Source organism: Solea solea, chromosome 2 (genome assembly GCF_958295425.1).
Source record: "Solea solea chromosome 2, fSolSol10.1, whole genome shotgun sequence".
NCBI lineage: Eukaryota > Metazoa > Chordata > Actinopteri > Pleuronectiformes > Soleidae > Solea > Solea solea.
In genome coordinates, this window is record NC_081135.1 from 10,956,309 (window position 1) to 10,984,121 (window position 27,813).

A 27,813-nucleotide genomic window follows, 5' to 3' on the forward strand; every position below is an offset into this window, starting at 1 on the left:
CAGACTTCGTAAATTTAATGACAATTATGACTGAAAACTTTAAATTCAATATTTCTAAAACTATACGGAAAACCTGTCCAGATTCAGATGTGTTTGTGTGTGTAGTAAGAAAACCAAAGTCTTTTTTTTTTTCCATTTTTCACTTTTATTTGAGGTGCAACTGTCTAGTGCAAATTTGAACGTCACATTTGTGATGGGCTGAGGAACATGCACAAAACATGGACACCACTCGCTATTTTCCTCGTCTTTCTTTGTTTCCCCTCCCCCTACTCTTCTCATCATTGTGCACTACAAGCAACTCAAAACACTTGGCTGTACAAAAGACATAAAAAAAAAAGGAAATTATTAACAACAAGGAAACAAAAACACAAGATTAAACAACACGTGGTGAACACAGTCCCGATTACGTGAGCGACGGCGGAGGAGAGTTCGTTTACAGTACGAGGCCGTGTGTCACCTGCAGGAGAGACAGCATCTTTAGTGACGAGGTAAGACGTCCTCTTCTGGTCCCGCCCTGAGTCATGACATCACAGGTAGTACAAAAACCTGGCAAAAAACCATAGATATATATATCTATATATATATACACATATATATTTTTTTATATACAAATAACTAAAAAAAGCTCTCATATATGTATCTATGGTTAAAAACCAGGCACTTGGCAGAGTAGTTTCATTATTTACAAAGTTCACTACCTAGAAACAGTCATGTCCTACTTTTTACTCTCTCCGTCATTTTGTCGTCGTCACTGGGACATTTTACACATCGATAAACAAAAAAAAAAAAACCTCTGCGTTAAAAACATAAGACTCCCTGCATAAATGTTTAATGCTGAGTTCAAAAAGGGGGCGGGGACATGATAACGGGAAAAGAAAGTGAAGGATAAGACACAGGATATATTATATTTTCTTTTTTTCTTCCTCGGTGAGCTCTCCTCCTCAGCTCAGGACTTCCCGTCGTCGGGTGACGTGAGGGGGTGAGAAGCAGAAAAGAAAAGAAAAACGTTGTTTGACTCCCATTCCAGATGGGACGCGTACATTTTGAAATCTTTTAAAGTTTGTCCTCTGTCAACAAAAGTGCAAACAAAAAAAAAACAGACTGTGCAGAAAGACGGCGCTGGGTTGAGGCGGAGTGGGCGGGGCAACACAACAAGTTACACTGCGAAGGATCTGATTCCTGATTGGCCCACAACTTTGTTAGCGCCTCCTCTACGTCAATATCTTTGTCAACATCACCACGACGACGACCAGCACGACAACGATTGTCTGAAGCAGGTAATAAAAGTCAGAGACAAAGCACGAACACAACTCCGGCGTCTTTCAGTTAAATAATATCTGCAACAGGTGAAAGTTTTTTTTTTTGTTTTTTTTCGTCCCGTGGTTACGTTGAAGTGTCCTCACAATGGCGGCATAGTCGGTCAGTTCACAGTTAAGCGTCGTCGTTCGTCCTCACGGGGTTTTCCCGGTGTGTTACGCGGATGAGCTGGGAATCTGTGAGGAGGGGAGGACTTGCGTGGAACCAGCGGGGAGCAGGACTGGAGGTTGGCCGGCGCCAGTCGGGGAGTCGCCGGTCTGGACCTGCGCCTGGAACTGGGCCATCTGCTCGGGGCTGGCGAGGTTCTTCAGGAGGTTGTTCTCCTGCTCCAGCTGGTTGTTGCGCTCGATCAGCTCCTTGATCTGCTCCTTCAGCACCTCCACCTCCTCGCGCACTGCGTACATCAGGTGACTCTTCACCAGGTCCTGAAGACAAGAGGGAGAGAAGGTTATTAGCTAAATTATTTCACAGCTTTTTTCTAACTCCAAGGATCTATGGGCATACTTAATGTGTGTTTGCAGAGGTACTGACATTTACGAGGTTTCTTGAATGCACCTGGAAGATGCTTCTCTAAGTTCAACACGCTGTAAATCCCACAGAAGTGACGGAATTTACCAGGGTCTTTGAATGCATCTCATTAGCTGCTTCCTCTTAGCTCAAAATACCATGAACCCTGCATTGTTTTCATTAACACTCATCAGTGATGTCAACAAGTCATTTTTTGCAGGTCCAAGACAAGTCTCAAGTCTATGAACTCAAGTCAAGACAAGTCTTTGAGATCAATTCTTCTAGCTCAAGTCAAGACTCAAGTCTTTGAGCTCAAGTCAAAGTCAAAGTCTCAAGTCTTTCGTCAACAACAGTATACATTTTTTATGTATGAGCATGAATGAGTGATCCAGTGACAGAGGGGTGCTTTTAAATCAGTGCTCTGGGGGGGAAAATGGCTCTAAACCAGGGGTGGACAATTATTTTCCCCAAGGGGCCGTATGAGAAACAGAACTAAATTATATTATTAATTTATTATCATTTATAATTTATTATTAAAAATATCAATTGTATCTATTTATAAAAAAAAACGTAAATTGCATTGCTTTTGTGTATATAGGGCAGGAGAAGTAAACGTTATTAAATTATTACTAACTCTACTGAAAAATATTTAACTACTATATTATGTTGCCACGGTGCTTCACTGGGAGATAATGTTGTTGCCGTGTCTGGGTTTACCGAAGGACAGCTAATGCTAAATCAACCGAACTTAAACGGAGACACTCGTAGAAGAGGCTGTGTGGAACACAACACTGTAAAGTTAATAGTCCAGGTCTGTCAATAACTTATTATCTCTTCTAAATCATACCTTTAAAGTGGTATTTCCTCATTTTTAATACTGTTATCAACACAGTGCGAGTGGACTAATAGGTTTGCGTTATACCAAAAAAGGTTCAGTTTTAATGATTTGGAGCAAAATAAACCAGAAAATACTCACACGGGTTAATCAATTATCAAAATAGTTGAGGATTAATTTAGTAATCAATTAACAGGAGACTGTGAGCATAAACACAGAGACATAGAGAACCTGCTTCTATAGTGAGAATGCTGAACTAGCCTCAGTAATCACTTCAGAGATACATGTCGGTGTTCCCAGTGTGGGTGAGGAGGGAAAATGAGGACACACAACCACACATCATAAAAACACTGTTAAGAGAAAGAGGAGCAGCTTGGTGATAACGCTGAAAGGAGGGGAGGATTTGCATTTAATAATCTGAGCATCATCCCTTTCTCTACAGGCCCGCCCCCTCCTTCCTCACTCCTCCTCCTCCTCCTCCCTGCCCCAGGAACAAAATGTTCCTGCACTGGAGTGGGAGGAGCCAATCACAGGCCGAGTTATTTATACCAAGCAAAAGGGGAGGCTGCTGCTTGCCTAGCAACACAGGGACACGGCTGGAGAGAGAGGGCGAGGGAGTATACATGTATATGAGAGAGAGGGAGGGAGGGAGGGATGGCGTGTGAAGCTTAGCCTTGCCCACATTGAGTTTCCAACAGGCCTGAGGTCATCGTTCCAAATCGTGACAGAGCAGGAAGCTGTTACCCCTAATTCACACACCAGCAGGTGCATGTGGCCACCGACTGAGATAAAACAGCAGATTAAACTGACTAAAAACAAGCATTTTTAATGCTTATTCCCCCTTTGTGGCACTAATAAATGTTATTGTCATTTGTATACCAACATATATATGTTGTTTCAATTAAAAAAAGTGTATGACTGCTTGTTTGTTTTTATTTGAAAAGTGCAATATAATTACTTTGATTACTATAGATGCAAAATTGCTTCTAATAGCATCTAGAAAGGAAAAGGAAGCATTCAATCATTCATTCATTCATTCCAAGGCTGTGACTATTAATCTATTATTAATGGATTACGAAATGAACCATCAACTATTTTGACCGCTTAATCTTTTCAGTGTTTTTTGTCAGCGTCATAAATGTTATTTTCTGCTTTCTTTGCTCAATCTAACAAAGAAATGATTCAAAGTGAATAACTTGAGCACAGCAATTTGAGAACAGCATATTTTCCAGGTTTGACAAACATTTTCTGACATTTCAAAATGAACAGATTCACCAATAATGCAAATAATAATTAGTTGCACACCTGATTTATTTACCCTTTATTGCTAAGAGCAGCTTTATGCTCCATTTTTTACTCACATTAAATTATATTTTTTATTCAAATGTGCTTTTATAAAGATACAACAATTTAATTATAGATGTGTAGAAAAGTGTGCATGTTTATAACAGGTACATAAAGCGTGTTTTCATGTGTAAAAAAACATTATGCAAGGAGGTTAAAATGACTGCAGCTTACCATTGCTTGTTCGATTTTGTTGTCAATGGCCACCACACTTGCACCCGAAGAGCTGAAGGACAAGAAGAGGAGAGGAGATGAGGAAGATTAAAAAAGAAGAGAAATGTGATGTTTGGTTGGTGTTTTTTGTTTTTTTGATGCAACATCTACTGAATACCGCAGTGTGGTGTGTGTGTGTGTGCGCGCGGGGAAACGCTACAAGGAGGCAAACAAAGCTTCTGTGATGTCAAGAAAAAAAAGACAGAAATCATTACATCTGCAACTCAAAATAAGCTTGATAATAAAAGGACGACAGTGACAACCAGCTGACATTTACCTATTGTCGACCCGCACCGATGCGCTCTCCTTCCCGAGCACAGAGGACAGAAACGATATGGAGAAATTCCTCAGTTGACAAACGCCAAGGTCCATCGCCACCGTGTAACAATGGGAATTCATGCTCGGCAAGTGCATTTAAAAGCCCGCTACGAGAGGCGCCTGGTCGGCTGCACACACTGGTAATCCAGCGGTAGAGAAGTGGAAGAAACGTCGCATTCTCGACGCCTGGATGCCTCTGGCTGCGGCTGTGCCTCTGCTGCCTGCTGATCGCGGCACACAAAGACTACACTGAGCTGCGGCTTCAGCCCCTCTGCATAATGCAATGCCTGATAAACAGCGCCTGATTGGCTGAGGCTGGCGCTCATTAGCATAATGCTGGCCGGAGACAAAAGCAGCAAAAACAACAACACGGGAACAAAAAAAAAACTCCAACTATTTAAAAAAAAAATTACATTGAACGCATCATGTTTATATCCATGGGTCTGTTTATTCTGAAATACTTAAAAATATAGACTCTAACTTCAGTCAGCCCTTACAAGCTCTAATGTGGTGCAATGTCGCCACCTATCGGAGATTACATTTACAACCAGTGGGCTCACAATGCAAATACTCAAACATACTTCATGTGATTGGAGTTTGCAAATAATCAATTGTCCCCCAGTTGACCCCGTGCAGATGCTGATCACCTGTGATGTGATGGGACTTAAAGGCCAGTGGAAGTGCGGGCGGTGACAACAGGTCAAATATATAAGAAAATCTAAATATCTGCTGCTTTGAAGGAGTGGAGTATGAGAATACACCTTTGTCTCATTAAATAAATGTAATTTGATTTTAGTTTCTTGGACTCCTATTCAAATCAATCTAAGTAGGCTTCAACAATATGTTTAAATAAGCAATTTACTATAATATTTTTTAATGATTTTAGATAACCTTATTACATAGTCAAAGGTGATATGGTTGCTCCGCTACCTTACATTAGCCACACCCCCTTGTTAAAATGACGTCATAACATTAATATCGTTGTGTGTGAAATTAGTAAAATATGTATCTTCCTTCTTGTCTACTTTAGTTCAATAGATTGTATTAATATTTAATATAATTTTTCACCAATATTGTTTACATCATTATTTATCAATGTGTGATGCGAGTTTGGTGGGTGTGGACTGATGTGGTTGCTATGGAAACCAACAAAGCAGCACACAAAGAGCAGCAACTGCATTAAGAGTAAACAGTCGCGGCACAGACTCCAAAAATCACAAAAACAAAAACAGAAACGCACACCGTAAACAGTATGGGCTTAAGGACCCCATTCAACACTTTCCGTTCACTTTGAATGGGAGCGGAAATGCAGACACCTGTCCCTGCTTTAAGCACCTTAGCTGCGCTATATCCGTCTCTGACTGGAACAATCACGAGTACTAGTATCAAGTACAGGAAGTAGACTGAGTGTCAGATTTAAGTTGTCTTAGGGAGTGTTTTCCACTTCCTTCAGCACTGTTGATGTGGCCACAGACATGGGGAACCAAAGGGGGCGGAGTGACTTTAGAGAAATGGAAAAATAAAAGTTTAAAGTGATTTTTTTTCCCTTCTAAAGGAGCAGTGTCACATTTCTGTACTGCTGATGCAGAAAAAAAGGGTTTGGCTTATTATCTGATAAATGAGGGACTGGAACATGGTGTGTACTTGGCAGTCAAAATGGGAAATTGCGAAAATTCAACTGAAAGTAGAATAAACTATTCTATCTCTGTCTTAATGTTGGGGAAAAACATGTTTGAAGCAAACGGCATGAGCCAAACACACATTTACAGAAGCAGGAACATTGTGTCCTCGAACACATCAATGAGCAGCTAAGCGAGCGGGAATCGAACGTGCTGAGGGGACGTAGTCATGATACCATGTTTGAACGTAGAGGCTCTCACTTTATGAAATAAATGTTTCCAAATGCAACCTCACATATCTCAGACATTATAAAGCAAATTGGGAGCCATGTTTGTTTAACTTCTTCTTCTGCGACCTGGCACCCTCCCCTCCACACCAACATGCCCCAGACAAGCACATGACAACACTACGGGCATTGTTACCTCTTCAGATGCTTCTCCAGCTCCCAAAAGAGCAGCTTTAGAGCCATGGTCTCACTCCCCTGCCGTCCTCCAGCCCCAGCCAGCCCCTTCACTCTCATTGATGCCCACTCTTAACCAAAAACCCTCCTAAAGAAAAAAAAAACTAACAACACCACTGCACCCTCCTGTGTCCTCCTGACCTGTGCCCTTTGGCCCAACTCTCTGCTCCCCTCAGCTGTGGAGCTTCACATATAGGAAGTCTGCCCAACAATGAGACCGGGATGGAGCTGCGAGTAGGATAGGGATGGGAGAGGGAGTGCATGTGCGGTGCGCTGCGTCTTTCCGATTGACCCTACACTAAAGCCCGCAACGTATACAATCTCAGACGAATGGGCAAACAGTGATGGGCTATAGGGCAGCGGATGTGTGATGTCACTGCATAAGGAGTCATGGCGCCTCCCCTTCTGTTGTTACGTAAACTGTCGCTGGAGATTAAGGTGATCCATCCAATAGGATGAGCTACTTTTGACCACACACCCCGTGCTCATGGCCTGATAAGCCTCGTTTTTATGTTTTCTATGTTTGTAGCGTTCCTCTTTGTGATGGTGACCGCTTCTTGCGACCCAAGTACAAATGCATTGTTCGTGATAATGTTGTTACTTCGAGGGACAGATGGTACTTGGTATGAAAAGTTTGAGAACCACTGCCCTCGCTGACTTGAATAAAACACCCAAACATCCTCCTCCCTCACGTTTCCTCGCCATGCCGAGAATCTAACTCGCGGAGAACGTATTTTGCAGCCAAGGCATGCCTCTAGCTGAGCTTGTCACTGCTCATGACACACATGAACACACACAAATCCTCGCTGGATCACGCCTCACATGCATCTCCATGCTGGAGAAAGAAAAAACAAGCTCCCACGCAGACAGAAAACACACAAAACTTAAGAAAACACCCACACTACAAGTTACAAAAAACAAAAAGAAATGTTTCATCTACTTGAAGACATGACATACAGTGGGGAATGAACACAAAATGGCGGCAGGCGGGAAAGCATTTGCGAATGGGATTCACTTCTGTGCACACAGTGAAATTATTAACCTCGTTAGGGCTAAGGTCACGTCTTCTATTCTTCCCCTCAGACACGAGTCGCTAAACCCTGAGACCGTCTCCACTAACACTGAGAAACCACGAGAGCCGAAGCGCCATCAAGTTTACGCAACGACTTGCTCGCACACGTTTGGATGCATGAGTGTATATCTGTACATTATGTACCAGTGGTCTGGAGGGGCGGGGGGTCACTGTGTGCGCATGTTCACTTCAGAACAAAAGACTCAGAACTGGTCTGAAGCAAGCATTCACTGATGGTGCGGCGGACCCGCCTCAGCCAATGGCGAGCGAGCTTTATGTCACAGATGGGATGCTCTCATTCATTATGTATCCATGTCTTTCCAAATCCTGTTTGTGACATGAGGGACTGACCCATATATGACTTAACCCCTATCCTACAGCTTAATGTATATATACTCTTATAATACTTTGAAGAATCCAGATAATATTACAAAAATGATGAAGACAGTAACCATTTAAGTCAATCTAAAGTTATAACTTTAGAAATGACGTATATTAATATGGATAAAACAATTCTGTATGCTTCCAATAACAACATACTGGTCAATGTTGCAGTTTAAATGCTTGAGGGCCGAATTCAATTTTTAAAAAATCCAATTATTATTTATTCATTATTAATCTAAAAACTTGAACTTTCTTCATGTAATTTGAATTAAGTATACATTATTGAAAATACTGTACATAACTGCACTGCCTCTCCAACGTACGTAGAGACATTTATGAACATTTTCTGACATTTTGTGGACCAAACAAGTAATTGAGAAATTTTATTTGATGCCTGGCTCCACCCATTTTTTCCTGTGACACTATAAAACATTCAAATTAAAAATGTTTTAATCAATTGTGGACGAGCAAATGCCTTAAACTCAAATAAAAACTCGCAAAAACCAATGACACTTTAAGTGTACTGAACAGTGACCACTTAGCAGTGTTGTAATGTACTTCATTACTGTACTTAAGTACAGAATTCACACATCTGTGCCTTACTTTACAAACAACTTTTACTTTTACTCCAAAACAGTTCCCCTAGCTATGTTTGTTACTCGTTACTACCAGATAAATGGTCTGTATTTGTATTTTTTTATTGTTTATTCTATCTCACATCTTTCATACCCACTCACATGCTGCCAGCACAGCCGTGAGGAGCAACATGGGGTTAAGCGTCTTGCCCAAGAACACACATAGACTAGCAGAGTTTGGAATCGAACCAACAACCAGTTGAAAGACAACTCGCCCTACCACTGAGCTACCATCACTCAATTCTAACTCACAAAATGACGAGTGCTGATACTAAAGTACAGTAAATGTCAAGTACTTTTACTCAAGCAATATTGTAATAGGTGACTTCAACTTATACCAAAGTCATTTTCTGGTAAGACACTTGTACCTTTTACTCATGTATCCCTTTTAGCTACGTTATACAAGACTGTCAATCACTATATATCTTCATTTTATAGAGAAACAACAAGCCGTGGATAAACAAGGATTGAACATAACCGGTTTTCGGTTTTAAAGTTGTAGCTGTAGCTCAAAGCTCTAGTGGCTCGATGTTCCAGAAGAGTAAAATGAATCCGTAGAGCCAACAGCAGCATAAATGCTTTTCTGGTGTATTTGCTGTACAGTTAAGGACTCCTCCTCACCTCCTGCTGTTGCCCTTTACCTCCCTTTATCCGCACTCTCACTCGCACAAAAGCGTCCAGCTGAGTGTAAGTAATGTTTCCGCCTCGCTTTATTGTGCGGTTTGCAGTGAAAGCAGAGCTGGGCTCGCTCGGAGCAGCAGTGTGAGGTCCTGAAAAAGATCCAGAACTCGGCCACAACTGCAGATTATATGGAAATATAAAACAATGGGACATTACACAGCAATTGCTTGTGTGCCTTGGAACATACCCGCATCCATTTAAGTCAAACTACACAACTGGAAGCAATCACGACGGAGCAAAAGTAAACACTTGCTCAAATTTTTTTATCTCTCCACAAATATTGTTTATTTGATCCGAGATCTTTTCCATTTCTCCCTCTCAGTTTGCTCGCTGCCCTCAAACAACAAGGAGCTCTCATGTGTCTGTGCATCTCCTTTGTGTGTGTTCTCGTTTCCACCAGTGTGCACGAGTGTGGCTGTGCTGAAGGACTGGCTGGATCCGGTTTGGGAGCACTGGCATTTAAGCAAAGCCAGATCTAACACAGCCACACAAACACTTCACTTAAGCAGTGGAAGTGTCTTTTTTTTTTAATTTCCAAATTTAGAGAGAGGGGGAGAGAAAATAAAAGACAGGAGGACACATATGGACCTGCAGCGTCCAATCGTTTTTCTGTTTTTAAGCTATAATTTCCAAGTGTAGCAACGTAGCAATTAAGTATATCCTCCTCCTTTCTTCTGAGGATAATCTAAACCATAATCACAGACAAAACAATGAGCAGGTAAAAAAAATCCAAACAGCTCTCATGGCATTACAGAGCTGTTTCTATAGAGCGTAAGCGCATCGGCCTCTGCAAAGCATGCATTACATAACCACCATCTAGTCTGAGCCATATGGACCATGAAAGAGGGAGAGGGCAGGAGACTCCAACTCCACATCAACAGTGCACACACACTTTCTTCTCATGGACGAGGTATAACAGCAGCTTTCAAAAGCTGGACATCTTTTGCAAAGATAAAATAGAGAATAATATGAATAGATGCTGCCTGGACTTTTGTCAGGATCAGTTAATGTGGGGCAGATTTTCTTTTAATCACCAAAAGCAATTAGTTGCACAGAGAATTTATATTTAGGCTATGTTTAGCAGCGTGTGACATTAGACGACAGACCAATTTACTAAAATGTAGGTACACTCACGCACAGTATGTCCATTTTTTTAAATTGGCAAATGAAGATTACTATTTTTAAGTGCAAAATTCAAGTTTATTTTAGTTTAAGTTCATTCACTGGCCAAGATGGGCATATTTTTGATCATGTCACCACAGTACTGCCAAATGTTTACTTTACAAAGTTTGGGTTTTTGATGAACCTATTTCATATATATAGTATTTTTTTGTTTATAAATTATGACTTAATTTAAAATAAAAAATTTAAAAAAGGCACACGGCACGAGTAAAGCACGACACCTTCAAACAGAAGTACAGTGGCGAAATAATAAATAAATAAAAATAACAAGGAAGTGCCCACAACAAGGTTCAAAAGTGGATTTTACAGCAAAAAAATAAACCTGTACGTTAAGTCAGGGTTCACAATTGTATTTTTTTTATTTTAGCTAGTCATGAATGTGACAGACAATCTCCTTGTGTCTGTGATCTGGACAAGTAATTAAATGGTAAAAAGACAGAAGACTGAATAACTGTAGAAAAAGTAGAAACTTGAGGCGTCTCTGTCTCTCGCACTATTTTGCAGTGTGTTGCATCATGGTGGTGTAACTGTTTGGTTTGTACAGTTGGAAATGTAAAGCCCTGGGTTGAAATTGAACTTCGATTGAGAACAGTACCTTCGACAACAAACCAAGACTTCCATGGAATTTTTACATCAATAACAAGGGAGTGGCGTTTTTCTGTCGCCCAATCGGCTGACTGTATTACCCCTAACAAATGTTTTGATGAACCCACAAGCCCACACAAACACAAAGACATGCAAACTCAACACAGAAACATCCTGGGACAGACTTCAAACCTGGGACCCGTGCCACCCACGGTCCCACCAAAAATCTGCATCATATATCAACATCAGACAGTCAAAAATCAAACAATTTCGCTTGACTTTGAGACAAAACTGCATGGAATTTGGCACCAATAAAAGGGAAGATTGAAAGACTATGAGAAATATGCCTAAAATAAACACACAAATCATCTCCTTCTGCTTCAGTGTCTCACAACATGACTCACAAAGTGGCAAAAGGCATCTGCATATGTCTATTTGTGGATGCAATAGCTTTACATAGAAATCATTCCTCTGTGTACCACATAAAAGTCCCCTAGTCTGACGCTAATCCAAGCCGCAAAATAAATATTACACAGTCAGATATCACACAACGTTAAAACATGAAATGTCACACTACGGCAGTGGTGGCCCCCAGTCACATGAAGCTGCACTTTCTTTGTGCTTCAGGTTTGAAAGAGAGACCGTCATTTTTCCATTACTATAATTCCTCCTCAACTGGGCTGTGACGGTGTTTTACAAACACACAAATTAGTGATGAGCAAAGCAGTTCTTTTTGAATCATTACAATTAGTTAATTAAAAAGATCAGTCGAGTACTTCCTGCATGACCAGAGCGCAGACTCCGTCTGACACAGTCACTGAAGTAAAACATGACGGAAAGGGTTGTGAATCGGCTCACGATCGCTGGCTTTTCAGCAGCGCTGTCGCTAAATACACCAGGATTTTTAAGTCTTTTTAACTGATCTACAGTTTGGCATTGTTTGGTTTTCATTTCTGTGTCGGACATTGTGCACTTGACTCTGCCAGTGATGACACTCTTTGCCAATTAGAGGCCTGGCACTCTGTTGACATCACATTCTAGCATCGCCAGAGCAGGCACCAAAAAAAACGCCGGGTAGCAGGTTCTATTCCTAATAAAAAAAGCAAAAAAACGAGCCAAGCTGAGTCGAGCCATGCTAGAATTGTATAATTGTATAAAAGCGCCATAAGTTTCTCGACAATGAGTTTTCTCAGCAGCTGTTAGATGTTAAATTAGCTCGAGGCTCTCTGCAGCTTCATGTGGGAATGTGAATGTGTTCCCACAGTGGGAAGAGTCCAGATTCCGGCACTAAGCGATAAGAGCTGGCTTTACACAGAATTGTTACGATGCTCCCTTCACGAGAAGTGTCGCTGTTGGAGAGTGTAAATATTGTTCTTCGATGAGAAGTACACGAGTCGTGTTACCGTGTCGGCGTTCTTTTCACGGCAGATAATAGATACATATTTTACCTTCATCTCTAACTCCAAGATGATTAATATTTTAAGTGATTGAAAAAAAAAAAAAAAGAATATGAAGAGAACACCAGGATAAACAAGTACTGTATATGGGTCCTTGAGGACTGCTCACTCTAAACCTGTGACCTCTCCTCGGAGAAAGAAAAACAAAAGAGACCTTCAGCAAAGCATCACATTACTTTCATTTTAACCTGGGCGCCCATGAATAAGCATAATACAACACTGGAGACAACTAGCAAGAAACCTTCTTTGCTATTTTCTTCTCTAAACACATGGACCACAACCCAGACACCAGTGACTAGCTCTCCTCTCATCTGTTAAGCAAACATCCCTATAGAATGTGCTTATAGGGCACAGAAAGCACAAAATCTGGTTCTAATGTTTCAGGTACACGATGTGAAAGATCATCGTGTTCCTTTCCGGGGCGTCAAACGCAAGTGCGGGCTCACAAGGTGACTGTGAGGGAAGCCAGAGGGCGACAGCATGTCGAAGGGAAACAATTGACAGTAAATGTGTCGGAAGAGCGATTATGGCAGAAGCAGATAAAACCAGAAAATCTGCCTCTCCTCCTCCTCATCACTCATGTTTTTTTTTCCCTTACTAGTGTACAAGCCTGAAGGGTAAACGCAGATCTGTACAATTAAAACCCCCCTACGATTTCACAGCTAACACACATGCTAATAAACCACCCTAACAGATGAGCTCGTAAACACATATTGACTGAGGAAAACAGGCGACATGCACAGACACATATTACATCCTCGCATGGCTTGAGACTCTCGCTTTAAGAATGTGCAGCTCTGTGTAAAGGCACAAGGCGAATGAACGTGACACAAGTTCGTCCTCCCCCCACCCAAAAAAAAAAACACTCCACCTCGACTGCCTAAATCTGGCCGTGTCAAGATCCACGCACATAAACATAACAAAGATGCAGTTTAGGAACCAGGAGATGTCCGATCACCCTATTATCTTAAATAAATTATGTTTAGAGCTAACAATTATTGTCATAATCGATTAATCTTTGGATTTATTTCTCGATTAATCAAGTAATCCTTTTGGTCCATAAAATGTTAAAAAATGTTGTTGTTTATGTCCTAATACCAAAATGATTCAGTTTTAATAGTTTCTCTGTCATGTGGAGCAAAGAAACCAGAAAATATTCACATTCACAATATACTCAATTAAGAAGCTGAAACAGTCAGAAATCTCTTTTTAATAATGAAAAAAGCTTCAAAACCGATTAACGATTAATTAAGTGATGGATTAATAATAATTGTAATTGTTTCAGCTCTAATGATGTTATGACTTTGTTATGACTTTTTTTTGGAATTATCCCTGGCAAAAAAAATAAATAAATAAATGTATATACTGTACATGTGATTATGTGTAAATAATGAAGTCAGACCACTGATATGTAACATATAGGGCTGCGACTAAAAAGAGTTTGCTATTTATATCAGCAATTATACATTTTTAGCTCTTTAATCATACAGTAACTGCAACAACAATACAACAAAACGACTCAGTGGTGTCGAACAGCCTGTTGATGTTGACTAATATGGGTTTTTCTATGCCTGAGCTTTAGAATTCAACGGATTGCCAGGATATGTATGTATATGTATATGTATATATATATTTATTTATTTTTTCAATAATGTTTAGCCAGTTTTAAAACACAGATTAAACATACAAAATTAACATTGCGCATTTTATACAAAAAAGAAATTATGACGGTGAATGGAAAGTAAACTTCATGTCGTGAGGGTCTTTCACAAGTTATTAATGTGATCCTACAGACTTTGATCTGCAGCTGCAGCTGAAAAGTTGTTCATGAATCAATTGAAAATAATAATAAAAATCCTCCCGGATATTTGCTAGCAATATTTTTTAAAACAGTAATAAGACATTTGATTACAATTATCACATTAAATGTATTACATTCAAAATTAAATTACACATATAAGCTTGTTTGTTGTCTTAATTACAGCGGTTCTTGTTATTATTTACTTAATTGTATTATTTTGTATTGCATTATTTATTTTGCATCATTAATGTTTTAATAGTGAAGTATACAGTACTACACTTTGACTTTGAAATTCTGTGAGATATCATCATAAATATCTTATTTGCAATATCATGATGGAACATTGTGTTGTTTACACTCATATTGCCCATATTTTTCCACTTTTTTTCCCCACTCTTGACCAGACACTCGCTGGCCCCTAGGTCATTTGACATTGACACCCCTGAATTGTTTGACTAATTTCTTTGTAATTCAGACCAATTAACAGGGAAAACCGATATATTACATCACCCACTGATGCCTCCTATACAGCCAGTAACCGCTCTGATCTGATATCACATACAGCCAACACTGGCAGCAGTGTTTAAGCACAGAACACATGTAAAATCATTCATATGTTCTAGTATCACTAATCGTGTGCGGGACGGACATTTCCACTTAGCTGAGAGGCACATTTTAGGGTCAGTGATTCTCAAAGCATGTAACGATTATATAAACAACTGTTCAAACATGTGTGCAGGGAGGATACATGAACCAAGACTGCCACCGTGTGGAGAAACAGGAGTCCGACAGCAAAGAAGAGAAGAATCTCTCTCTTGAGGCATTTACAGTCACTTTGATTAACTGCTGTTGACAAACAGGAGGAAACACCCAAGATATTAGAAGCAACACATTCCAAACTATGACACATCTACTGAGTGCAAACCAGGTTATCTTTTCAAGTGCAGCAGTCTAAAAATTATGTGAACAGACAGAACTGTACTCGTGTGACTAAAAATCTGTTCCGTCTCCTACGCTCTAGGACATTTTACCACTAATGCTGCACTGCACAATGTGACATGGATCGAATCAACTTAAGGGAAACGTGAAAGTGCAATGACACGTATGGAATTCTAGGCTACGATGCAAGTCAATACAGAAGATAAAGCGCAACAGCAGGTTGAGGCAGCAAGGTCACTCTAAATTGTCTCTTTTTTGGCTTTCCAACAGCAGACTTTGAACCGCTCTCACCATACAGCTCCGACTAGAGATCCCGATAATTGTTTGTCATCTTATCTTAGCAATACCACAAAATAATACAATACAATGTATACTTGACATCAGAGGCGGGGAGTTTGAAAAGTCTGAAAGAATGTCAGAAAATCAGAATTTAGCCTATTTAGCCCTGAATTTAACCCTTCCTAAATGAAATTGTGGGACAGCCACAGGTGTCGCTGACAATTTAGCCTACAGAAGGTGTCAAAGCAGTTTATTTCTTACTGTATACATAATATCCCCGGTATTTCCTGTATTCCCATAATCGATTAATCCGTCACATATTTTCTCGATCAATCGATTAAGTCGATAAAGCGTAAGAAAAAGACGATCGGTGTTTACCAATCCTGAAAACGATTTTGTTCTCAAATGTCTTTGTTTTGTCCACAAAGAGAAAAGAAAATGTGTTGTTCATGATTTCTTTGTTAGGTGGAGCAAAGAGACTGGTAAATATTTATATTTAAGAAGCTGAAAAATCAGAAAACATTTGAGAGATTGACAAATTATTAAATATGATCATTACAATTTTGCACAGTACTGTACAATAGTGTGTTCAAATAAGCTATAGTTCTCAGATGTGAGGTAGGACTAGTTAGATTTTGATAATTATAGAGTATTACGTTAAAATATTACCCTATTTCTGTTGTTTTTACTGTGAAAACACAATTACGTGTTCTCACGTGTCAGAGCAAACAAGTGAGACTTAACACTGGTGCCGGAAGCTAGTTAGCAGCTCCTGCATGGTTAGCTTAGCCATGTCATGCTGTGTGCATGTGCTGTATTAAAAGGTTTGGGTGTAGCTGCAGAGTTTCCAGTTAAACAGCATCGTGGTCAGGCAACAGGTGTGGAGGACGAGGAAAACAGGGAGGGCCAACGGTTTCACAGGGTTAGAGTTCCACATGCACATACATGAACAAACACATGTGCGGGTTAATGAAACAGAGAACAAAGAATCTTGGATTACAACACGTGCAAACACAGAGGGAGAGTTTTCTCTGCTCCACCTTTACTCCACTATATCATTTACATTGAAAACATACATGAATGTGTTGGCTGAGTAACATTTAAAATATCAATGAATCGATTGCTAAACTAATCGACAATTATTGATCCTTTTTTTGGAATTAAAACAAGTTTTCTGATTTTTCAGCTTCTAAATGTTCGGGTTTCTTTGCTCCATATAACGAAAAAAAAACGTTAAAACTGATTAATGTTTTGGACAAAACAAGACATTTGAAAACATCATTATTTCAAGGTTTGGGAAACACTGAACAACATTTTCTTGTGACTAATGGAGAAAATAATCCACAGATTAATAATATTTAAGATAATCGTTAGTGTTTTTAAAGCCAAGCTTCATAACAATATTTACATCATTATAGATTCAAAACAAGATGGGCAAACTCGCAAGGGTGAGAATTTAAAGATATAAATTGTAGCTAATGTGGTCGAAACTGAAATTTTAAACCCCTTTATCTCTCCGTCAATCTAAATATGTAGTGCTTTTTTTTTAAACTGCCGTAGGACACGGAGCGATCAAAAACAGAAAGGCTAAACTGCAGCCATTTGCTAAACTCATCATAATATAAGAAAAACAAGAAAAATAGACAAGACATGCAGTGAACCTGGCATGTAGTGACTCTTCATGTGAAATCGTATTCTTAAATAAATCAAATTAAAACAGCCTGCTTTAAGAACTAAGTGGATTTTAATAATCTGATTAGACCACTGAACAATAAAAAGTCTTAACAACCTATATCTCATGTAAGAATTGTCTACCTGTAAGAACCTCCATTTTGGAGACCAGCATAGCTACAGTGACAGGCAGCTTATTATCACTAAAACTAATGTATGACCCACACAGAGTGAAGAAACACATTAAAGCACACCGGCTCTCATTCTCATACCAACACTTAAACCCACAAAACCACTAAAGTATCAACAGGATCAAGTCTTAATTTGACTAAGACCTGATAAATGAACTTACTGGCTATAATTCAGAAGAAAGAGACAATAAAGCGTAGCTTAAAAATGTCAAGTATTAACAACAAACTCTTTTGGAAACCAAAATAAAAGAAGCACTCACCTGTGACTGATAATTTACTGATGACAGAGGCTGATGCGGGGAAGTCATAACACAACTGTTGTAAGCTTTGTAAAACAAACAAACTTCATCACAGTATTAAATGACCCGTTTTTAAGCCCTGAAACGACGGCTGCCAGAAGACACACACAACAGCAAATCTCGTAAATCTCTATGAGAACAAGGTTCTCTTGTCTATAATAGTGTGTACTGGCCAGACAGGCACTCATGTTTCCATAATCAATTTGATTTTGAGATGCTGATAAATCAGAAACACTCAAATCGATTAATTAATCATTGCCATCTTACATCGTCTGTTGCACTCCTGTTTGTTAAAAGTAGTCTTGATTGGTCGATTATGGATCATCACTCATCACTGTGACAGCTTGGTATGTCTGAACTCATCTCAACTGCTGCTCAACGTATTTACTTCTTTGATATGGCAGCAAAACATGCTGGTGGTGCCATAAATAATAATAAAATGACATTGCACTTCTACATTTTATGGCTCCAAAGAATATCAGATGTATTAATTGAACTATAAAGTGCACCACTACTGTAGTGTACTATGACACTCCACAGCCTGTGAGCAAGGTCATGTCCCTCCACAGGTTATTTAGTTGTGTTTGAAACAGGCTAAGCTTGTGTGGCACATGTGAAATATACTGCAAATGTGTGTTTTGAAAGTCGTGCGACTATGTAGCCATTACGCAAGCACCAGCAGGGCTGAAATTTCACCCAGGGAAGCACAAGGACAGGACAGAAAAGCACTAGGGAATATCTCCTGGTCCTCTGCAGATCCTCTCACCGAGACATACACAAAGTGACGGCAAGCAGGAGAATGGAAACGACCGAATGCCAACCAACACTAACATCGGGGCTTCTACAACATACCACCAGTCATGCACACATGACAAACCTGTGCTAGATTGAAGTGTTTACATCATCCTGACATCTGTAACATTAGAGGAGCTTCTACCTGATTGTAAATGGACAGGTGTGGACGCATTGAAGTGTATATGACATTAGAGGCAAAAAGCCAGACTAAAAGGTGACTTTTGGAGTACATGTAAACCTGTTTGTCATTATCGACACAGGTGATGTAACTCGAGAGCCTGTGGGGTACTGGCTGTTCACCAGTCCATGCACTATGTTCTTTCTCAAGGTCACTATGAAATACTGTACATCTGTGCAAATGGTGATTACACAAGACTGGGAAATGTTAGCGTGTCTGCAGGGAGAGGACGTGGCTATTTTAAGGGTGGGAGGACTAAACGGGACTATTGTCCGAGAGAAAAAAAGAGGACGAGAGGAGTTTGGACAACTGACATGCACTGGGGCGTATAGACAGAGTGTTTGCGAAAAAGGATAAAAGAGAGGAATATGAAAAGAGAAGTAAGGCAGTGACAGATACAAATAGTCACACAGCAGCCATGGTTTGACGACCGTTACTATAAACAAAGCTAACACACACCAACACAGCCTGTTCCCGCAGGACAAGGGCAGATTCACCACAAGAGAAGAGACAGGAACACAAGAACAGAATGAAGATGCCATGTAACACACAGACAGTGCCATGATAGGGTGCCAGGAATCGCTATCAAAAGCCACCACTGTCTGCAGCCGAGTATGACTAAGGCGTCAAGTATAATCCAGCTGTTACAGCATACCGTCATCATTTTTGTATCCCAACAGCTGAAAATGCACACATGAGTTTACCATTTACTCCCCGCAACTACAGAAAAACTATTTTTCTACATTTTAGCTCCGCTTTACAGCATGCATTTGTAATTTCTCTGTAATAAATCTGGCATTTGTAGCAACTGCAACAGATTATGATATTATTTATCACAATATACTTTTTTATATCAATTGATATATATCATAATTTAAATCAAATTGATATTTCTGTAAGGCTTAGCGATACACAAGATATATAGGGATATAAAGCTGAAAATGCACACATGAGTTTACCATTTACTCCCCGCAACTACAGAAAAACAATTTTTCTACATTTTAGCTCCGCTTTACAGCATGCATTTGTAATTTCTCTGTAATAAATCTGGCATTTGTAGCAACTGCAACAGATTATGATATTATTTATCACAATATACTTTTTTATATCAATTGATATATATCATAATTTAAATCAAATTGATATTTCTGTAAGGCTTAGCGATACACAAGATACATAGGGATATAAAGCTGAACACAGGTGAAGGTTATATATGCATGTTAGAAAAATTGAAATTGCCAGTAAATATGATCAAATTTTGCCATGACACAAACAATTAGGCTTAAAACTAAATCAGTGATTTTTTTTTTTTAATAAAATGTTCTCAATTCCAGGTATTTATTAATCAATATGTATACCGTATATATAGTGCATTTCATATCTTGTCTCACTGTCATAATATAGCTACTGTATAATATCCATATATTGCCCAGCCCTGGGCTGAACATATGTAATTCAACTACTGACACTCACTGTTGTGCTCACAACATGAATATAAGCAGAATCTTTATCACAGTTTATCACATTTAAGCAACTCATCTCCACATTGGAACATGTTTCCTCTCTTGAGTACCAACAACTGCTACAACCACTTATGCAGCAAAACTACCAAGGCCATAGGACTGAGAAACTGCAGACCTTTCTATAAACCTTTCTGCACTTTCCTCGGGTCAATGGGAGGAGAAGACAAAGAGACTTTAAACCGAGTAGGGACGTAGTGCACGTGTGATGGGTGGGGGTCGACCAGGTCAGTGCATCTGCCGAGTCACCAGCTTCCTCTGTGACTCAGCAGCTCTACTGCTTCTATTCCAGTCACTGGTATTTCTGCAATGGCAATTTTCAGGGAGCTGTTTATGTCCCACTGTCACAGGTGACAGATGATCACACATGTGTGTAAATGTAGAGCATGGGATAGTTAAAAAAATATTTAACTCAACCAGAACCAGACAATGTAACGCATGCTTGGTTTGGTCTGTGATATCATATGCAAACATGCATGCACTTTCAAAATCAACACTATGCATTGGAGCATCACAATGTGGTTAAAAATACATCATATTTAAACGGGTTGTGATTGATACAACTAATTTGCACCAAAACAAAAAATAAATGTTTTCATCTTAAGATCAATATTTGTTGAGGCTGTTATTCCTGAAGCACTGCAGAATTTCATGAAAATGCAATTTGTCACCAATTTTTTTCATAATCAAATAAATGCAGTGACTATTCATTTGGATAAATAGCTTTGGCTGTCCATTCTCACCTGTCGTCCTCTCCTTCGGCATGCTGACTCCTGAGGCCTGCAGCGGCAGCAGCCATGAAGGCACTGGCCTCAGCTGACATCCCCATGTGGGCCAGTGTCCCAGCAGCAACGCTGACCTCTGATGCTCCTGCTCCGCCTGCTGCCCCCGCCAGCCTGGGCAGAGCCAGCAGGCCTTGGTGCTGGAGCAAAAGCTTCTGGGCGTCCTCCAGCTGGGAAGATTTAGAGGAGACCTGGGTGAGGGTCGTGCCTGGTGTGAGAAGGGGCTGGAGATCAGCTTTCAATGCAGTCAGAGGCATGTAGGTGGCCCCATGGCTAGGCACTACTGGAACTGTGGCAGTGGAGAGTGGATGGACTTGTTGCTGTAGGGGCTGAGATTGGAGGGCCTGTGGATGTCCTACAGCGAAGCTTGCTGGCGCTGTAGGAGTAGCTTGACCTTGATGGGACAGCTGCTGAGTAATGCTGACCGGCGGCTGTGCCATGACCCTTGGTACTGGTACTAAGGAGATTCCTGTTGTGAGATGTAGTGGTGGATGCTGGACCTGGGTCTGGAAGGGAGCAGTGGGCTGGATGAAGTCTGGTTGATGGACACTCCCTGGGTTTATGACCCCAGCATGGGGATCCACAGCATAGGGAAACTGCTGGGATATTCCAGGTAGAGAGTGACTTCCACCTGCCTGTGGTGTTGCTGTAGGGAGAGTGACAGGGGCCACTGGTTTTGGCATGTGAGCTCCACTGACAACCTCCTGCGGTGAAACATAGGTCAGTCCCTGTGGTGGGCTCTGAATGGATTGTGGACTTTTAAAGTCCAGTGTCGGTTGCTGGTAAGGCTGCAGTGTGTGCGGTGGCTGCACAGCAGGTACATTCGGACTAATCCCAGCAGAACCTGCCTCAGTCTCCGCTGTCAACTCTGCAACTTTCAGTGCGTCAGATGCAGCTGGAGGAGGAATCTCCTTTTCATAAAACTCAGTACATGTCCATCTTCCTTTCCGGAAGGGCTCAGAGTTTGTGTCTAGCTTAACCACCCTAAAACGAGAGCCAGTAGCTGCATGGGTTTGGGGGTGTTGGGCTTGAATGGACGGGCCTGTTCCTCCTCCACCAGAAGCTACTTGCCCACTCAGACTAGTGTTGTCAAAACCTGCAGACCCTGGGGGAGGAACTGCAGCACCAGCAATAAGAGTAGCATTAGAAACATTTCCACTACCCTGTAGATTTGCATCAGTGGCTCCAACACCAACAATATGGGCTAAGGGTTGAGTTGTCCCACCTGAAGGTTTTGTGCTCTCCAACAGTGGTGTCCTTTGGGACCTGCTAGCCCCACTTTTGGAGGCCAGAGACGGGCTGGAGCTTGCCAAGGGGGCTACTGGAAGTGCTGATTCACCTCCCAAACTCTCAGAGTGATGGTGGTGGGACTGGCTGTGTTGCTGGGGATAATAATGATGATGCATAGTCCCATTTACCATAGACACCTGAGGGGTGGAATGAGGTTGAAGGGGCTCGTTGGGCGACACAATCCCAGGTGTGTCGACCCCGTGGAGACTGTTCAGTGTGTCATCGGAGGAGCTTCTTTCTGGCACACCTGTGTCTGTAGCCCTGGACATGGAGACATCTAGCATATCAGAGGAGGAGAGGTCTTCAGTATGTGACTCATCCAGGTCATCATAGCTCTCAGTGTCATCTGCTAAACTGTTGTTGCCACTCACGTTGATTTGAGCTGAAGTTACACTTGTTATTTGAAAACCACTCTTCTTCTTCACCTGGGCGCCAGACACTTGGGACTGGGGCTGGTGGTGGAGTGCTGGAGACGAGGATCCAGTTTGAGTTTGGCTATCGTCAGCCGTGTGGGCTCCAGTGCTGCCAGCTGCGGAGGAGGCCGACGCACCGCTGCTTCCCCTCCTGTAGTGGAAAGCAGTTTTCCGACCCCCAGCGCCAGGCGAGTCACCGGAAAAATCCTGGTGGTGCATCTTTGCGGGTTTTTGCTGTTTTATATAAAACCCAAGGAGTTACTGGTGGCAGTTTGCGCTACCTACCAGCTAACACAGATGCTAGCTAGCTGGGTCAGCTGCAGTACCGCGATACTACCGAGCCATACGTGAGAAGACAGATGATTTATATCCTTTACAAACCAAGCTAAATGTTCAGCGGTGTATTTACGCAACAACGCGGACTTAATAAAAGTGTCCTCCTCCTTAACTCAAATATGAATCCTCTTTTAAAAAGATATACACCACTATTTTCAGTGGAGAAAATAAAGTTAGAACGAGGAATTCGGCTAGCTGCTGCTTTGCTTAAAGGTGTATTGGGTCGCCAGTAGCAATTAGCCACGTTCTTCTAACTTGATATTCCGTTCACTTCTTAAAACATAAGTGCCGTGAATCGTAGTGTTTTAAGTTCACACAAAACCTTCTCTAGACTGGGTGTACTCAAGCAGTTTTCCAGGTGGATGTGGAAGCTCCGTAGCTGGCCGGTGAATGTCGCAGGAAAGCAGTCATCGCATCCATTCCTCTCACAGACGTCGCGTCTCCTTTCCCCCAAAGAAAAAATGAAACTGGTGATATACTCCTTGTGTCAGTAGACAATTGTCTCTGAATAAAACCCGTGAATGTAGTGGTAAAAACTGCTCGATAAGTCCATTCCTGGCGTCTCAACGAGTCCGTGTCTGCTGTATCATTGCCGGTGAGCAGCACAGCAGCTAACGGGCTGTCAGTCTCTGGAGGGGAGGAGGAATGCAAACACGAGGAATGCGCATGCGCATTTGCTCGCCCTGGTGCAACGTTCACTGTTCAATCGGAATTTACACACACTACATACGTATTAAAAGCACAGTGGCTTTTGTCTTTTTATTTCTACAATTATTTTATTTTATTCAGTTTCACTCGAATAATTTTGCCATTTTTAAAATAGAAGTGTAACAAAATGTAACTTTTAAATGAGGTATTTATCAGGTAAACCGAATGTTTGTTGTCGGGAAGTTCGTTTTACAATATTAACTTGAAGGCAGCATAGGGCTCTGGGGTTGTGTTTATTTTTTTTCTGTTAGGACTCCACTGTTTGGGAAGTGCTACTATTCACAGTAAGCTGGATAAACAAAACAGTAGCATTGACCCTTAAATATACATACAAATGTATTAATGAGATATATGTTTTTCTTCACATAAACAATATGGATAAAACAAGACCTGGTGCAAAGATACATTACTTTTTTGCTATTTTTATGGAATTCAACCAAAGGCCACTTAGTCTCGTTTTTTCTGTCTTTGCCTTCTGGAAACAGATTATCTCGTTAAACATGTAACACCAGGACAGCAGGTATGAGCTGTTGAAGTACAGTCATGTCAAGTAAAGTCAATGTCAGAGTGTGCAGACACACCTGTCGGAGCACTTCTTAGATGTCAGTATCATGGCTATTCATAAACACATCACATGCACCTGCAGGGGGAGGGCGAGTTGTGGGAAAGTTCCACTCTGAAGTCTGATTCCAAAGGTTGTGTAATTTTTCAACCACATAAAGTAAACAGAGTGATGTAAGCCATGCTGTTTGTAAACGATCAACCTGAACATCAAGTCAAGACTGTCTCTGGACATCCTCAGCGTGTACTGATAAAGAGTGCAGACAAGTGTTTACAAAAGAACAATGCAGCAGGGTTACAGTACACCCGCCTCTGCTTGAATGAAAATGGGAAAAATGACATAAACCCTTGAGGATTTAATCATAAGTTGCATAACAACGCAAACATAACACAGCAACTGCAACAAATTGCCACTAACAATAAGTGACCCATTTGTATCTCTTCCCAGGAAGGTCCCATGTCTTCAAGACACAATATAGACATTGAGGAAAATCATGTGTTTTTTTTTTGGTTTATTTAAAAACTATTTAAATATTTGCCCTTTACTGAAAATTGTCCACATTAAAATGCTATTTCTGCAGGCAAATCTGATCATCTGGGTCACGTCACAGGTTTGTCATTATTTACACTTTCTCTTAGCAACATCGACCACATAAACACTGACAGAGGCCTTGTTATGGAAACAGAAACATGACATTTAAGACCCACATTAATGAAACTGGAGAAACACTGACACACTTTTTCCGATTCTTAAAGCGATAGTCCATCTGAAATCTGTTTAGAGAGTCAAACGTCTCCCAACTGGCTTTAAACTTGAACTCAACCTATGGTTTAAACCTATAAATCTATATGTGTGCTGTGCAGCTCCTTCTACAAAGCCTTACATACAAACTATATTATCGAATAAAAGTTATGTGTAATGTAAATGAAAATAAAAAGTTATGTCAATGGTGAAAATCAAATGCCAGATACGTAAGGAAAAAAAATAAAGGTTGATGCATTGGCCGGGAATCGAACCCGGGCCTCCCGCGCTGGGACCCAGAGTTATTTAGCTAAACGGCCCTAAAACTTTCCCCATTAATTGTTTATGGTAGTACGAAACCACTACGGACGTAATGCGCCTCCCGGCCACTCGCACTTTTGGCGCTGTAACCGCTTCAACTCCTCTCTACCATACCCACAATGAATGAACACTTCTTCATTCAATGTGACTGATAGTGATGGGAATTCCCGGCTCTTTCGGCTCCCAAGTGGCTCCTCAGATTTTTTGTTACTTAAATTAATTTATTACCAAATTATGTGTAAAATGAATAACTAATGTAAAAAAAACATAAAATATAACATATGTATAGTATTTATATGGCTTTATTAATAAACTTAACATAACTATACATAAATAAACCATGTAATACTTTTCAATAAAGTGGCATGTAACTGACATGTAGGATGTGGTGGTTCGGGATGTCCAGCAGTCAGTTGTCAAACAAACACCTGTGGATTTTTTGACCCTTTCTAGGAGTAAAGCACGTTCTTTGAAAAATTAGGCTGTTGCATTGGCCGGGAATCGAACCCGGGAATGGGGCCCATAGTTATTGAGCTAAACCGCCCTTAAACGATTCCCATTCATTCTCTATGGTAGTGCTAAACCACTACGTATGTAATATATTTCTGACCACAAGTAGGTTTTTGGGGGCGCTATTTCCCGCTTGGCTTAACAGAAAGGAGACGGTCTTTTCTGAGTGAAAAGAAGAGGTGGCGGCGGCAGCAGCAGCAGCATCAGAGAAACAGAAGACAACGTCTTTTTTCACGTTCCTCGACATATTTTACGAACGTTTTGAACTTTTCAAAGTAAGTGGAAGTTGCAGCAGCAGTGCACATCTGTAGCCCGCACAAACCTGCTCCCGGCCCTGTCCAACCAGCCAGGTAACACATAAATGAATTGAGTCGAGTGTATTTTGTTATATTATGTATTTTGTTTGCCCCCCCTAAGCCTCAGTTGCCAAGCTGTAACTTGTCTCTGTTGTGAAGTAGCCTGTCTCATACAGCTGAGCATAAATTAGTCGACTGCTTAACAAGCTAGACGCTAGCCCAAATCACTAATATGACGTGATGACCTTCTCATAACTAATGTCGGTAGAGCTTGTCATTAGTACAACATGTGAATCTATCAGTACACTTAAGCTGAATATTTAGTATTGTGTAGGTTTACATTAGGCTACATAATGAACACGTATGCTCACTCTTCACTCACGACACTTTGTATGACAGTTCTGACACCTTTAGTTCTTAACATGTTGACATAAATAAATATGTAATTGCATTGAACATGTGCCACAGTGCCTGTAATGTTTTTTTTTATAATCTCTCACTGCTATAATAAGGCAGCCGATGGTTCCACATGCCAAACAAAGTGCCCTTATTGTTGACAGTGTCCAGAAACATGAACGTTTCTGATTATTTATTTAAATAGTACGAATAGGTTTTACAGTGATCATTTTGATATAGCTATGTATCTATTATCTATCTATTATTCTAATATTATATAACTAATATTTGTTTTTGTTTTCTTTCTCCCACTGTACAACACAGGCTATCATGGAGCAGAGCTTCGCCTTTTTTCCTGGCAGGAAACTGGTGAACCTCTGTAGGGGTCCTTTGGGGCACCATCTTCAGGAGCCAAGTGATGCACCAAAGCTCCTCAAGGGCGACCTTTTGCTGCAGGACACATCTGCACCTCTGAGGGAGGACGCTGTGAGGGAGAATGCCCTGGTTGTGGTCCGTGTGAGGGCAGGGGACGCCTCAGACGAGACGGAAGTGCTGGGGGAGTACATCCTGCAGTTCGGGAAGTATAAGGGGAAATCCTTCCGGTGGCTCTTGGAGAATGATGTAGGGTACACTGTGGACCTCAGCAGACATGTTGAAAGTGAAGAGGCTGCGGTAGTGACAATGACCCAGGGACACAGCAAGGACAGCTTATTGTTCTTTGTCAGATATGCCTGAAGCTTCCAATTAATTAGTAGGTCTCTCCATGTTCAGGCCCTAATATTGTGTTTGCAGGCTGGTGTTCTACTAACCAATAGGGTTCATGAATTGACTTCCTCAACGTTGAGGGTAAGTACACATTTTATTTCTTCTTCTTCATGCATGTAAGACAACATAAGGGTTCATATTGCTTCCCCTGCTCAGGCTAATACAGGCTAAATATTGTTATAACTGAGTATCAATCCATATACAAGTGTGTGAATGTGTTTATAAATAAACTCAATCTAAAATATTACTTAAGCCAAATAGGGGTAGTATAAGCATGAGGGCAAAAGAACAACAAGAGCAAATCAACAAATCAATCATCAACAATAACGACTCGATCTATATATATATATTAACAACTAACCTAACTCCATAATATTAAAAACAAACCAACAAAAACAGTGAGGGACTTT

At 40.8% G+C, this 27,813-nt stretch overlaps 1 protein-coding gene across 3 annotated transcripts; it reads right to left on the bottom strand.

Annotated features, from left to right (window-relative positions):
• Positions 1–233: 233 nt before the first annotated feature.
• Positions 234–23,752, bottom strand: zgc:65895 (uncharacterized protein LOC393546 homolog). 3 transcript variants are annotated; one of them, XM_058619919.1, is made up of 3 exons: positions 21,027–23,752; positions 4,178–4,229; positions 234–1,742 (listed from the first exon to the last, which is right to left on the bottom strand). In XM_058619919.1, exons 1-3 carry the CDS (start codon positions 22,985–22,987, stop codon positions 1,473–1,475), a joined length of 2,283 nt encoding a protein of 760 aa, XP_058475902.1. In that variant the 5' UTR covers positions 22,988–23,752; the 3' UTR covers positions 234–1,472. The 3 variants fall into 3 exon arrangements, with proteins under 3 accessions (XP_058475902.1, XP_058475914.1, XP_058475908.1); XM_058619931.1 differs by lacking the exon at positions 21,027–23,752 and adding an exon at positions 6,577–6,944; XM_058619925.1 differs by lacking the exon at positions 21,027–23,752 and adding an exon at positions 4,494–4,798.
• Positions 23,753–27,813: the final 4,061 nt, after the last annotated feature.

What these genes read in the sequence shown, in the direction of transcription:
- zgc:65895 (XM_058619919.1), bottom strand. Translation starts at nt 22,987, where the DNA reads ATGCACCACCAGGATTTTTCCGGTGACTCGCCTGGCGCTGGGGGTCGG. An exon ending in GCCGAAGGAGAGGACGACAG is followed by an intron (nt 4,230 to 21,026) that starts GTGAGAATGGAC and finishes CTTGTCCTTCAG; the next exon opens with CTCTTCGGGTGCAAGTGTGG. An exon ending in ACAAAATCGAACAAGCAATG is followed by an intron (nt 1,743 to 4,177) that starts GTAAGCTGCAGT and finishes TCTTGTCTTCAG; the next exon opens with GACCTGGTGAAGAGTCACCT.